The sequence below is a fragment of the Antrostomus carolinensis genome, unplaced genomic scaffold (genome assembly GCF_000700745.2).
Source record: "Antrostomus carolinensis isolate BGI_N321 unplaced genomic scaffold, ASM70074v2 scaffold5394, whole genome shotgun sequence".
Taxonomy (NCBI): Eukaryota; Metazoa; Chordata; class Aves; order Caprimulgiformes; family Caprimulgidae; genus Antrostomus; species Antrostomus carolinensis.
In genome coordinates this window covers 87,808-102,755 of record NW_010312754.1, presented here as the reverse complement: position 1 = coordinate 102,755, position 14,948 = coordinate 87,808, and the positions used below count along the sequence as shown (strand labels likewise).

General features: G+C 45.4%; 1 protein-coding gene across 7 annotated transcripts in view; it reads left to right on the top strand.

Moving 5' to 3' along the window:
• The window catches only part of CADPS (calcium dependent secretion activator), a 176,209-nt gene that overhangs the window by 81,776 nt on the left and 79,485 nt on the right, over positions 1-14,948 (top strand). For 6 of the 7 annotated variants that reach the window (XM_029084774.1, XM_029084775.1, XM_029084770.1 and 3 more), the window contains exons 11-12: positions 5,548-5,684; positions 10,971-11,158. In XM_029084774.1, coding sequence (XP_028940607.1) covers positions 5,548-5,684; positions 10,971-11,158 — 325 coding nt within the window. The remainder of the gene's footprint in view (positions 1-5,547; positions 5,685-10,970; positions 11,159-14,948) is intronic. The other variant, XM_029084776.1, reaches the window with a different exon arrangement.

The window sequence follows — 14,948 nt, the reverse complement described above, 5'->3', positions numbered from 1 at the left end:
AGGAATGCAGAATTAAAATGTTAATTCAGTTCTCACATAACTTGCATGATTTAAAACTAGCCTGTAAATCACTTCTACATGCTTTCAGAAGCATGGGGCTCTAATTTACGAAATACAAATTCACAGGTTTCCGCAGTCATCCAATTCAAAACATTTTAAAATAGTTATAAAAATGCTGTGAAACAATGTTGTATCTTATAAATAGCTGTTCTAAAACTGTGTTTTTAACTTGCCACACAAGGAATTATGTAAGTGCATACTACAAATTCTTACTCATTTAATTGCCAAACATTAGATAACTTAGATTTCAATTCAGTGCCTAGTGTGTCTGCTGATTTACAGGAACATTCATAATCTTTTATTAAAATTATAACTCGAGCAGAAAAGAATTTGTTTGCAGCAGGGGAAAAGCCATAAAACACAGGAATAAACAGCCAATTAAATTTAAAGCTGTCTTCTAATGTGGAATAATATGAAGTAAAAGAAAAGAGCTCTTAGACATCCAGCGGAGAGGCGAGTTCAGCCGGCTGCGGCGGCCGCAGCTCGTAGTGAGGAGGAGGTTTGCAGAGCCCCGGACAGACACACACACACACATCACTTTTCAGAGGTGGCAATGCCGTAGTGCACGGTGAGGAGGGGACTTGGTAAGTCACCAGCCAGCACTGCCAGCAGCTCGCTTGCAAACAACAGCCTGGCACTTTAAGTCCCGCTATGGGTTTTCCCCCCGCTCCCCCTGCAAAGCACCGGTATTTGCTCATAAAAGCCTCTTGCTCCACACAGCCGAACAAAACGAGGTTTCTAGGCGCTTCCCCTGGGTACTTCTTTACCGAGTCACAGCCCAAGTGTGCCCGTCAGCTCCGCTTAACGGGGAGAGCAGAGGGGACCCGCCGCCCCTCCAAGCACACAGCAGGTCGCCCGCCCGCCGCCGTGCATTGCCAGCGAGCACCGCGCAGGCTGGAAAACTTCTCCCACTTTGCCCGGCCAGGCCAGCGAAGAGTTTTCTAGAAATATCTGTAAATGAATAGCTGCCATCAATCATTGTCATTCCTTTATTTCATGTCTCCTGATGAGGTTGACTAGTGTCATTGTTTGTTACTGTCCAAACCACATCTTCATTCTTGTAATGTCAAGCAGATATGACAAGCACACATTTTCCAGATGAGTAAGATACAAAGTCACCTTTTAATTTACAGTTGTTTGGGTTTTTTTGTTTGTTGGTTTTGTTTTGGTTTTTTTTTAATAAGCAAACGTGTCGTAAAATTTACTGGATGTTCAGTTGCCTTTGGTACTAAAGCAAAGTCACTCATTAACGAAAAGAAATAAATCTGGAGTAAGAAATTCTTACAATAAAATGGCTACCTAAAGCCTTTTATAACAAGAATTCTTTTATGGAGCTTGTCCCCCGCTATTAACTTCACTGCTCTCAGAGCAAAATCTGCCAAAATTACTGCTGGAGCAAAAGAAATGCAGAGGGCAGGGAAATACATTAAAAAAAAAAAAAAAAAAAAAAAAAAAAGAAAAAAAAAAAAAGAAAGAAAGAAAGAAGAATGAGAGATTTTACTATTTTGTCTCTTCCTTTTTAAATAACAGTTAGATAAAGAGAAATACAGCCCTCAGAGGACCAAATGGTGGGACAGCCCTTTGGTTTTCTTTATTGTTGTTGTTGTTGTTGTTGTTGTTGAAATCTTTGTGTTCCCGACACCGGGAGATTTTTAAGTCGCTGATTTCAAACACTTGTAGGGAAGTGTGTGTGTGACGGGGCTAGTTAATGGAGCCAGTATAAAACACAAACTGGATAAAAATGGAACAAAATAAACCCGGCAGTATTAAAAAAAAGAGCGTAGTGTAGGTGACCAAGTGTAATATAAAAGGCCAGAGCCTGCAGTTTTCTAGAAGAAAGGTTTGTGGAGTCTGTGCTGCCAATTTACCTCCACTGGCAGCCTCCCTTCCGAGACCACCATCGAACACCTTTCAGCTGCAGTTGTGTGCAGCTTGTCTAAATATGTAAGATAACTTTTGTGGCCCTGCAGCAGCATTTTGGCTGGGCCCCCGAACAAAGAATCACCAGCGAGCTTGGCACGGCACCTTGGGAAGGGATTGTAAATTACTGGAGCATCGTATAACTTTCTTTCTTTGGTTTCTCCTTTCTTTTTAACTAGAATAACAGAGCGGGGTCAAAAAAGCAACTGTATTTGACTGAAACAATTAATTTAAAGTACTTGCAAATTAGCTGTACAGTTTGGGTGTGAATATTAGCCATTCTCATTTTGGACTTTGTTTAAAATCTCATTCAAACTGTACAAGTCATTTTGAAAGAGAGTAGATTATACATGAAACTTATGTCATATGCAGATGTTGGCATTATTTTAAATCACAGATCAGCTGTCTGAAGCAGAGTAATGATATATTTAGATTCTTTATGTATTGCCTAGGAAGTTTAATATTTTTGGTATAGTTTGATTCCTAAATTTCATCTTTAAAAGCGAGTCCATTGGAAAAATCAAAATGCAAAAATAAATTGGAAGTTGCATGACATGTTTATTTTCTAACAATTAATTAAGGGAACGTGCATTTACTGTAGGATTGTCCTTTTTAACCTGCTCCTAGTTATTCTTAAGAATTTTAAGCATCTGGCCCAGAGCAGTTATTCCATTTAAGAGACATACACGTGTGTATTACCATTTTCCAAAGACATCTCCAGTTCACACCACACCAGCTTTATCCCCGGGGTGGGTGATGTGCACCCACCCAGCCCCACAGCTCTGCCAGTGCAAAACGGTTTGCTGCCACCAGAACTGCAGTGCTGGGTGGCTGCAGGGAGAGCTGCGGCTCGTCAGCTTCCTTCCCATGGCAGAAAACCACATTTTAAGCCACCGACTGAGCAGAAGTTGTGTGGCTCATACTTTTTTGGTCCCTTACCCTCATGCGGTGCCACGTCCGATGCTGCTCTCTTTGGGTGGTTGCTCTGAGATGGTGAGATTTGGGATAAGTGGGCTTTTGAGCAGGCACCCAACGGGATGCTCAGCAAGGTGTTTCTTTGCAGTGATTAATAAAACTAAAATTGCCACCGATTATGAACAGTCATGGAAGCCATTTAAGCACCGTGTTGGTTCTTAGCTCTTGGCAGGGAACTGTCTGTGCCCTTGCCTTGGGCAGGGAGATCTTAAAAAGCCCAGGACAGACCCTCAGCTCCATCGTCACCAGCAGAGCTTTGGCTGGTTCGCACCAACCAAAGGTCTGCTCTGTGTCTCCTTGTTCGGAGAGCATAAAGTGGGAAAAAGCTTATTAGTTTGGAGTAAAAAATATTCATTTCAGATATGATTTCTAGCACATCTGCTCAAAAAAGTTCACCAGCTAAAGGGCTAGAGGACTCTTCAAATTTCCAGCTGATTTACTCAGCTCTCAGAGCCTCGTTGGCTGAGCAGGAGGATTGACAGTGTATCAGGGCTTCTAATTGAAAAGTAGTAAAATCTCTGAGCAAAGCTGGCAAATTAAGGCCTCCAGCCAATTTGTCAGCTTGCAGTCAACTCCGAGGAGCTGGGCAAAGCAGCAAGCCATTAAAAATAGTCTGATAATATCTGTTAAAACATTTTGCGGGCAGTAGGGATGGAATCGAAAACAGCACAGACAAACTCTTGGGGAGTGAATGCAATCAATCGATCATGGCCCGGAGGGACAGAGATGATGGGGCAGAAGGCTGGCAAAACAGATAGGAGCTGGCCCATGCCACCAGCCCCAGAGCTGGGTGGGCTTCATGTCCCATGCCCAGGGGTGCTGGAGATGTGCCATGGAGGTGATGTGCTCCTCGGGGAGGTTGTCCCCATCCCCCGAGCCAGCCCTTGCGCTGCCGTGGCTCTCAGCATCCGCGGTGGCTTCTTCTGTCCCCGTGCTGAGTGTACGGAGCTGCTGGTGGAGGTGGGGATTTGGGACTGGGGAGGGAGGCAGCAGGACCCATTGCGCGGAGTGAAACAAGGGAGCGGACCCTCAAAAATTAACCAGCCCTAGGCAAAAAAATCAGTGTTTATTCAGCAGGGTTTTTATAAGGAAAATTGCCAGCTACTGCTGAATTAAGTATTGCTACCAGCTAATTGAAATGTTGCATGTTTTAATTTGTCTGATTTCATTCCAGTGGGTGATGTTATTTATATAGTTTGTGTATAGCTAATGACAGACTATACAGAAAATGTAAAGATTGCTTCCAATGATCAGTAATATCTGAGAGCACAGACATCAACGGGGTATTTAGGAAGACATGCCATCCTTCACAGCTTAATGTTAAAGAGTAAAACATATATAAAAGAACACTATCTCATTATCATTTAAAGCTCTTTTTATTTGATTTGATTTGATTTTAAATTAAGGATTTTTGTTTCTTCTGGTAAAGAGGGATTTTGTTTTAAAACAAATACAGTTACCATATAGTGCTATTTTGGAAAACTGCATTTTTTGTGTCCTTTCAGCCACATTGTTTCAAGGCCACCCAGTTCCCCTAGGAGGCTATAAACAGGGGAAGGATTTAAATCCTATTCTCTTTGTCAAGGATTTGGCAAGAACCCATATAGTAGGAAGCTGAGCACAGACAAAACCGAGTGAAAGGTGTCCTTTAATTCCCCAGCCGCTGGTAGAACAAAGCCCGTTCCCAGCGGGGTCCCAGCTGGCCGCACCCAGGCTGGCTTGGTGGCTTCATTTCAACTGCTGAATTCGATGTATTTTTAGTTAACCATGTTGAGATTAATTAATTAGCCCCTAGGAGTTAGTGCCTGTAAACGTCACCCAAAGCAGAGAAGTGTGAATACGTTGAGGCTGTTAATTCACCCAAAAAAATGGCAGCTCGTAATCCAGGCAGGGGAAATTCATCCCCTCTGTTGGGATGACTGGCAGCTCCGGCGCACTGTCGGGTTACTGCCTCGGTGACAACAAACTACATCTCAATTTAACTTCTTAGCAATGTTTAAAAGAGCATCTTTTTATTTCGGTGAGGTAACATTTAAAGTTGCCATTAGGAAAAAAAAAAATAATTGCCGTGGGGTGACAAACATTGGCATTTGGATAAAGAACAACGTAACTGGTTTGATGCCTAGAAAACCTAGTAAATGTAGAGGAAAATGCTACAGCTCTAACTTCAGTAGAATGGCAGAATCTATTATAATTAACCACAACTAACTAAATAGGAGCTAATTTACTTACTGTGAGGCAAAATTCTCTTAACTCATAGCGTATTGTAAGATTCAGAGTAAGTTCTTGGGTTTGTGTTCTGGTTTTAAGTACAGAATAAATGCACTATAATGAGCAGCTGACAAGATGTTAATTCTAAAATCTTTTGCCTAAATGCAACAAGACAGTCCATAACTGATGCAAGTTGACAATGGGAGGTGAAAAGTGTACTTACTGTATAGCCTGCAAAGAGAAGATGTAATGGCAATGTAGGGAAGAGGAGATATTTAGCTTTCATGCTTCATACTATATATTTTTTTCTGTTGTATTTGTCAACTAAAGTGTCTTATATCTCTCTAAATGGTGTCTTTCTCTATATGTATAAATGAACAGATGCAGATAGAGCTCAAAAGCATGGCATGGATGAATTTATCTCTTCCAATCCCTGTAACTTTGACCACGCTTCACTCTTTGAGATGGTTCAGCGCCTCACTTTGGACCACAGACTTAATGATTCCTATTCTTGTCTGGCAAGTATATTCTTTGGTCTCTAGTGATATAAACATCAAGCAGCAAAGTCAAAGCTAGTGCAAGTGGGGGCTAATCCCCCTGTTTGCTGGAAGATTGAACTTCTGTTTACACCAGGTTTGAATTTGACCCAGAAGTATTTTCTTTTGAGAGGCTACCTGCAGTGAGCTGACTGCGGTTCTTCTCCAGTTGCACTGTCTTTACCATTTCTGTTTGCAATGCTTAAAATGTTTCTACCTGCAAAGACAAACACCAGTGTGGGGATGTGAAGTAGAGAGCAATGTTTTGCAGCCTCCCGCACTGCCTTCCAGAGTTTTCTGGATGAAAGAACAGGGGAAAGATGATGGTCTGGTACCACCTCCCATGTCAATGGAGTCCTACCAGGAGTAACTGTAGCCCAGCTTTGAGTCTCTTTATGAGCAGGGATCCCAAGCAGGTAACAGATGGGACTAGGTGGATAAATGCAGTGATGCCACAGTCTGTCCACACTCGTGGAGTCACATGCCAAGCCTGATTATTCTCATGAGCACAGGTTGGAGCGCTCAGCCCACTGCTGTGTAACATGGTCTATAGGACAGTGGCACTGAGATGCTCCAGGACAGCATGTAGCCTTTGGCTGGGGTGCAGTGCTTGGGGGTTCTTAGGTATTGTGAGGTTTTAAATGACAAATAACCTTTAACAGGACAATTTGAACAATTAATTTCTAGTGATTTCAGTGGGGAGGATGAAGAGTCTCTTAGGTTTTGAGAAAACAACAGGATGAAGCCTTTCTAGAGGGGCCTGAAATGCCAATCCTGTCCATAACATGGCATGGGACAGATCCTGGCCTGCCACCCTCCTGGTGTTGCACAGAAACCTCTACACTGGAGTGTCATTGTGGGCTTCTTCAGCAGAAGGACCACCCCGTGACAGTAGCCTTTACCTTTTGCCAGCTGTGCAGTCCCTGGAGGCAGGGCTCTTGGGTGGCTTGCTGCTAAAAGCAGCAACCCGGGAACACAACTGAGCAGTTGGCAGCAAGGTTGTCAATCTCAAATCCTGTCCTTCATGTCCCCCTCCACCGTGGTGTTCCTCTCACCTGCTCAGCTCCTTGCACCGCATGAAAGGGCTGATCTCCTCAGAAGGGCTAAGATCCAGTAAATGCCATTAGCAGTAGTGAGTTGTCACCTTCCTGCTTTTTACAGGGCTAGGAGGAATGGTTATGGCCATCCCCTGAGGTAAGGGTGGAGTGGGGGAAGGCTGCAGCGTGGACTTTACCCGCAGATACCTAAGTGGTACAAGTGGGCTTGGTGGGAGCATTGTCAGACCTGCAGCAGGTTTCTCACCGGTTCCATCGAGGTCTTTGCTCCGGCAGGCAGTGAATTTGGCATGCAGCTTCTGCTCCCCACGCATGGCTGACCCTAGGAAGACCATCCTCATCCATGCATGTCTGAAAGGTTGGCTTGCAGGTGGTTTGTCTCTGTGCAGTCTCAGGCCTGGTGAGAAAAATGTGGCTGTTGAATTAAATTCAATGGAGAGGTGCAAGGCCATCACTGAAACTGATTAACAATGTTTCTCTTCAAGAAACCCACCAGCCACACTTCTGCTTGTTATCAAGCTGTTTAGACCCTTGCTAGAAGCGACCAGAGAGGTGGAGCTCCCTTCAGCACCAAGACTTGTGCCTCTTCAGAGCAGGGCATCGCCAATTAACCATCTTCTTTCAAATCACCCATTGCAGTGTTATAAAGAAGAGAATAATGGCCTGTGATAACCTGTGCTTGGATTTCACATGCTGCTTTACTTGTTTTGCTATGATTTTGTCCTGATTATGGTGTAAAAAAACAGACTGACCTCAAAATTTGAGTTCAACTGCAAAGAGCTCCCATTGCTCTTGCTGTGTCTTTGGGATGTTGGCGACCCCACTGCGCTGGCTGGCCTGGAGGAGCTGTGAGCCCGTGGTAAGCCTGCTCTGTGCCACTGGGCAATTGTTATTCTCCCTACAGGACATTCCCATGCAAGGTCCTACAGAGTTTTACCTCATCACACCTCTTCTTGTTTTCAAACGTGGACGTGGAGGTGCCAGGGAAGACTTACCCTGACACAGAGGATAACTCGGCATTGCCTCTTTTCCGTGAAACCAGGTTAAACAACATTATTGTGAGCCCACTTGGTGGCTGAGCCAGGCATCCCTATGAAAACAAACAGGCTGGCTGACTAATCATCTCAGCTATGGCAGAAGTGATGTTTGCTGGCAGAGAGCACTGTGCTGGGGAAGGGGGAGAGCGTTTTTGAGCGTTGTCTGCATCGCTTGCTGAGGGTTCCTGCCCATCGTCCACAGACTGGTAGCACGGTTGTATTCACAGCTCTTCCTGGACTTTTGGGAAGACTATGCAGCTCTTCCAGCTTGGTATGGACCCCACACGTGTCTGGGTCTTCATTCCTTTCTGCTTGGACATGTGTGTTATTTCTGAGACTGCCCTTCAACTCTTTCCAAGACTTCCCAACCCACTGCCAGCATCCAGCTCACGCAGCCAGGTCCGTACTGGAGCAGGATTGCCGGTGATGTGTCAGCATTCATGGGATTCACGTAATACAGCACGGCACGTACTGAGGAAAGGTGATCTTCCAGAGTGCCCAGCTTAGCTGAGATGATGTGAAGGAGGCAGATTAAAAGGTCCATGAAACAGGCTACTAAAATGAAATTGTTTTGTTTTACCTATGGGAGATGAGAAAGTTCAGCTACTGAGAAGTGAAAATTTTCCTTCGCAAACCCTGGTTTTCACAAAAGCTTCATCTGCCATTAGAAAAATTGCCAGTGATTCACCAACCTTGACCAAGCCTTGCTTTGTCCAGCTTCAAAGCTCCCGCACTGCACTCCCCACTGGTGCCTGGGACACGTGTCCCCTTCTCAATGCAGTTCAGCTTGTTCAACACAGTCAGTTGAGTTCCCTGTGCTCCACAGCTTTCCTTCAATGTCCTCTCTAGGTTTCCTCATGCAGTTGAAGACCACCTGGGAGACCAAACTGAGCTACACCTAGCTGCATTGGGGTGAGACACCGGGTGTGTCACCACTATCAGCTGTGTTTGCCAGACTGGCTGGTTGTCAGCTGGTTGCACCAGGGAGATCTTAATCAAGAGCCAGGATCTGCCTGAAGATGTGGGGGATTTGTCTGAATACTGCCTTTTGTCACACTTCACATTTTTTTTCTGGGGTTGTGGGAAGCAGCATTTACTGCTCCTCTGGAGTCCCATTCAGCAGCAGGACTTTCATTTCCTTGTATTTTCAAAAGGAGACCACCTGGTCCTCCTGGGCTCTGGATCTCTTCACCCATAGTCTGCTTGCCCATGCTTTCATGAGGTATCCTGATAGGAGGCTCATCACTGAACCTCTGAGCTTCTGTTCAGGCTTCCCCTTAGTGGGCTATGGCAGCAACCTTGAGTGGTTGCCCCCATCCCTTCTGTCCACCTGAGGACCAGCACTTCTCAGAGCCTGGTACAGCAGAGCAATGTGGGGTACCCTGGATCGCTGGGTCCAGCCTCCTGCTTCTTTCACCCCAAACTCTGGGCTTGATACCTGGCTGCAGTGAAATTAGTGCCAGGCCTTCCCATTGGTTATCAGTAGGGCCAAAATTTCACCCCACAGGGAGAACAGAGTCCTTTGCATGTATTAGGTGAATAAAACCATTTCAGCTGTGTTTCTACCCCAGTAACCAATGCACACGTTTTTATCACAGAACAGTTACGACATTTCTATATTTTTTTGCCATGCCTGACCTCCAAAACTTGGGTGAAGAGAGGCAAGGTGAAGAGATGGACCAAGGATGTAACAAACAGGCAACGTAAAGAAATCCAGAATCAAGCATAATACCACCAACCAAAAAGCAAACAAAAATACCGTTAAAAGCGATGAAGGCAAATATACCCCTCCCCAAAAAATAGCCTTCCAGAGTGATGTCCCATCTGCATTGTTCTGTGGCTTCATTTTGAAATGTGCACTTCTAGTGATCCCAGCACTGTAGCTACTCCCTATATCTATCATTTTCCCCTCATTATTTTAATTCTTTTCTCAATCTGTTTTGGAGTTGGCCCAATAAGGATGAGCAAATCCTTCTCTATGTCTTTGAGCTCTTAATTGATATTTCTTCAACTCTTTTCAAAGCAGCTATTTTGGCATCTAGAAAAGATTTGGTGTCATCTGAGTGGTAGAAAATATATTTTAATCTTTCACAGCAGTGTTGTTTCTAAGATGTAGCATTTGGGGTAACAGATGGGGTGGCAAAGAAGTTGCCTATAGGGGCAGTGCTCTGCCTCAACTACTCTCCCGCCCGCTGCAGGAACTTTTCAATTAAACGATGAAAGATTTTGCAGCTTGATGCATTCCAGAGCTGCGTCTTAGCAATTGTTTAGCACCCAAATTTCCATGTAAATATTGACAGTTTTGCAGCATTTTGAAAAGCAATCTACAAGAATATTCTTGTTCCCACTACCGCCTTTCCCAAAGGCAGAGGCGTGCTCCGCTTTGGCTGTCCCGGGACATGCACCAGAGCCGTCCCCTTGCAGGGAAGGGTGTCCTCCTTGGGAACACGGATGTTGCACCACAAGCCATGTGTCACCAGGCCCTCAGGACTGACAGACAGAAATAGTGTGAGGTTCCTGGATGTGTAAAAAAACCCTGCTCGTGAGCAGAGCTTCCCTTGCTTCGATGCCGAAGAGGTGGGTGATGGCAGAGCACGTCGCCGGCAGTACGCAATAAGGACGATGGGAAAAGTCCCTTTCTGATACTGTGGAGCTGCTTTCCTCTGCAGGACATTCCTACCTGCCAGATGCAAAAGTAGTCATTATTCAGTGTAATCTGCTGTGCTCTCCCCTAGATCAGTCTTCTTGCTCCTGGACAAATGTACGGTCCCATCCCTGAAATGAAATTACTCTTTCATGCTGTTCAAATAACCAAACCTTTGTCCTCTCTTAAAGGTGTAAATCTTTTTTTGTTGTTGTTTTGCCTTTTTTTTTTTCCTTTTTTTTTTTTTGCTAGGCACTGACATGAAGTGGCCTAAATTTTCAGCATATTAAGTGTCATTTCCCTTTAATGGTAGCATAATATGTTTTTGTTAACAGTTGCACTGAGTATATTTTGTGTTTGGGTGATGATATACAGACTGTATTGTTTAAGTGTGACCTCTCTCCTTTTTCCTTAACGTAGCCTTATGTTTGTATTTCTTTTATTAGAACAGTTGACCACTACACCTCCAAATCTGATAGCCTTTGTGTTTAATAACTTATATTTAAAATCAAGTCTCTTTATTTCTAAACAGGGCTGGTTTAGTCCTGGCCAGGTCTTTGTGCTAGATGAGTATTGTGCACGTAATGGAGTGAGAGGCTGTCACAGACATCTCTGCTACCTCAGAGATTTGCTAGAGCGCGCAGAAAATGGAGCTATGATTGACCCCACCTTACTTCACTACAGCTTTGCCTTTTGTGCATCACATGTTCATGGCAACAGGTAAGGAATTCTTCTTGACTAGCAGCTCCCTGCCAGCAAGGGATGACTTTGTCAAATACAGGTTTCCCTGGATAATGCACAACAGTCCTCAATTTGTTTTCACAGTGGATGTTTGGCAGCAGCGCTTCTAGTGGCGTAGTTGGTTTGTTTGTTTGTTTCGTTGCTTGTTTAATGTAAGCAATAAAAATGCACATAGAGGATCCAGAAATTAGGGGGTTTTAACTTTCTTACCCCAGCGCCTGCTAGATGCAGTTCTGGACAAGATAGAGTTGAAGTACATGTGACTGTCACGGGTTGAATGAATAGAAGAAAACCATGCACTGTGCTGGTTTAATTATTGTGCGAGAGGATCTGACAAGTTGCAGCAGTGAAATTTTCAGCAGCATCAAACTTCAGTGTTCAGAAGGGCTTTAAGCCCTCGGGCACCCATGTCTCATTTAAAGTCCACGTGACGTCAGTTTGGAAATTGCTTAGACTTAACTGAAAATTTTATCTTGCTGCTGTCACAAAACAATTTCCATTTCAGAACTAGCCTGTTCCTTTCTCTCAAATGTGGCAAACCTTTGATGGGAGGAACTGGATCTGGGCTTTTTCCTGTTCTATTTATTTTGTTGACAACTGTAGCATCTATTGCAGCTTCTTTTTCTGCTCTTTTTCTGTGAAGTTGCATTCTATACTTTGAGATACCGTTCTCTATCCTGCATATGCTGCCGAAGAAAGGAATGTTATAAAATAATTATGTGTTTCCATAAACCCCCTGGTAAATACTGTAACAAATTATGACACGCATTGCCCAGGTTTCACGTTGCAAGGCTGCCGCTTGCGTTTGCAGTTCCTTTCATACATCTTGTCATGGAAACTGAGTTTTTGCTTCCTTAGTTTCTTTTTAGTTCTGACTTTCTTTTGTTCGTTCATTCCTTCTTTGCCAATTGTTATTTGATTTCACTTGTTTCCTTTCAGTTTAGTTTCCTTTTGGTTTATTTTGAGTTTTTTCATGGTTTCTTCTTGTTTCTTTCACTTTTGCTGCTGGCCTTGCCCCCCACCTTTCAATCACTCCCCAAAGCCAACGCATGGCAGAATTACTTGGTGGGTCACAGCCAAGTGCAGACGGCGATGGGGGCAAAGCGTCTCATGCCCCTGCCGCTGAACCGGAGACAAAAAAGGATTCCAAAAAGGAGTCCAAAAAAAGGAAAGATTCCAAATCCCAGCCGAATCCAGAGCCAAAAAGGTAAGCAAAAGCGTGCAGTGCACAGAAGTGTGTTGTAGAGGGCACCAGGCTCCTCAGTCACTGAGCACACTGGGCAGCGTGTGTCCCTGCGGCACGGGGAGACCCGCTGTGGCACCGGCATTCGGGTTGTACACTCTCCTGGGAGTTGGATGGCATGTGGGCACCCAAGTCCCGTAGAGGGTCAGGGCCTTGAGGTTTTTAGGTGTGTTTAGGAGATCACTGACATGGCATGGAGGGGATGAGACTGGGCAGGGGAAACTGGCTGTCCCCATCTCCCCACTTCCATAGACAGGGCTCATCCTGGCAGGATGAGGAGGCTGTTGTGGGGACAGGGCCTGGTTCAAAGTCTGTTCGGCCCAGAGTGGAGGTCAGATGCTGATCACAGCTACCCCAGGTACCTCTTCACAGGATCCAGTGTAGTCTGAGCTGGAACCTCCTCTTCATCAGGGCTGGTGGCAGGAGGTATCTGACAGGACTGGCCAAGGTGACAACCCACCATCCCCTCCATGTGGAGCTGGAAGCTCAGGAAAATGTCTTGCTCCAAAACCCATGTGGTGTGTAGACCCCAGTCCCGTGCCTGTGCAGCTGCCCAGGGCTGCGTGTGGCTGCTGTGCCATGCCAGGAGTCTGCTGGGCACAGACAGGAGGGGCAGCTCGACCACAGCCAGGCTGTTTGAGTAATTTGTTTCAAGTGTCCCAAGCAGGGAACGAGGTGCTTTGCTATGACTTAGCTGTCTTTAGCTGGTGATTGACTTCACATTGAAAGGCTGAAGGTTCATATTCCTTCTTGGTCGCTGCTGTCTCTCTGTTGGCTGGGGATTTCGGGAGCTGCAAGGCTGCAGCATCGCCCTTTCTCATCCAGGGCCAACTCTGTGTAACGCCCAGGAACCGGAGGAGTTTGGTACAGAGACTGCAGGGTGTGTTTTCTGGCCTCTGCTATCAGGAGGTCACAAAAAGGGACCACAGCGGGTCTGAGAGAAAACATGAGTCCATATCTTTGCTGTCTACTGTCAGATATCTGAATATCTGAGCAGAAGAGTCACGATTTCTTTTCAGAAAGCCGTTTAGGCCACGTGCATCGTGCATTTGTGAGCTGGCTGGCAGAGAGCGACAGAAAGCCGGTGTTTACCCGCGCAGTCCTTACTGGCAGTTGCGACATGCGTAAAGCTGGGTTCACTTTATCTACATCCCTTCCTCCCACCTGCTGTGACCATACGTTGCCCGTTGCCTTACGGCTGGCCATGCTCTCCCTGGGAAACCTATAGCTCATGGCAGAGCTGAAAACTTTCTGTGTAAAATTTACCGAGGTGGGAGTGCACCTTCCCTGGGACTAGGCACAGCGTCTGACGGAGTGTCTTGGAGCAGCCTTGCATTGCGTTGTTGTTGGTGTACACAGTGGTCTGGGAAAGATTCAAGTTATGAGATATTTTTCTGTTTAAAAAAGGCTTATTTTTCTGTAAAATCTGAGAAAGTGTCAATTTTCTTTATAAAAGGAAGTTCCTTCACTTTTATAGACAGCAGAAGAACCCAAATGAGTGGTTTAGCTTTCCCCAGAATGAAGTTGGCTGTCAGTCAGAATATGCCAGCCAGTAAAGAAGGTCGAGCAGGGAGATGATTTCGTGTGGCTATCAATCGCCTGTATTAGCAGCAGACAGTGATGGAGCTGAGGTGGGCTGTCTGTTTGTATCGTGTTTGCGTAAGGTCAGGCAGCGAGACAACAGTCGCTCGCAGTCAGCGGGGAAGTGCGGGCAGGCTGCGGTGCGGATGCTGAGGACAGCCTGAAGGTCAAGGCTGACAGGATGACAGGCGTCAGCGCGGGGACGATGCCTCCTCGCCTGTCCGGCTCCTGCCTCGGTGGCACGACCACGCCACCGCAGCCGGGACGGGAGCAGGATGGCTGCTGGTGGAAATGCACCTCCAGCTTGGACCTGACCCTGTGGCCGCAGCAGGTGAAATGGTCAAAACAGGATTTTGGGGGCTGTTTTGGAGCCCTGTTACTTTATATGTCAAGGGTTTGGTTCTCTCCCCCTCCCTTGGGCTCATGTATCTTGCTCAGACCCTTGGAAGCCTGACATAATCTCTCCAAACCAAGGCTGTGAATCACTGCTATTTGCATGACAGTCCCCTTAATTTTTCTGTTCATTTCATCCTTTTCCAAGTAAAAATGGAGTTAAATGTAAATTGTTTGTCCTAAGTTTCACCTCCTGCAGACACCTGAATATATAAGGTGCAGGCTGTCAGAAAGGCAGGGACCAGCCAAAGACCGTGAATATCCACATGGTTTTCTGCTGCCTAGGTCCTTGCTCTTCACTAAGACTGAGGAGCTCGAGGCTTTGTCACTGTTGTGGTCACTACTGAGTTGATAACAGGGTTTTGTCCACCAGGTATCACTGGATGCCTTTTATAAAGTCCTGCCATTATGAAAGCTATTGTGATTTCTGATGTATTTACCTAGGTGACAGGTAAGAAAGGCATAGTGTTATTCAGGCATCCACTGGCTGTTTATTCATATTTATTTCCTTTTGGTACCACCACCATAGTATTGAAGTTATTATTTTTCTTT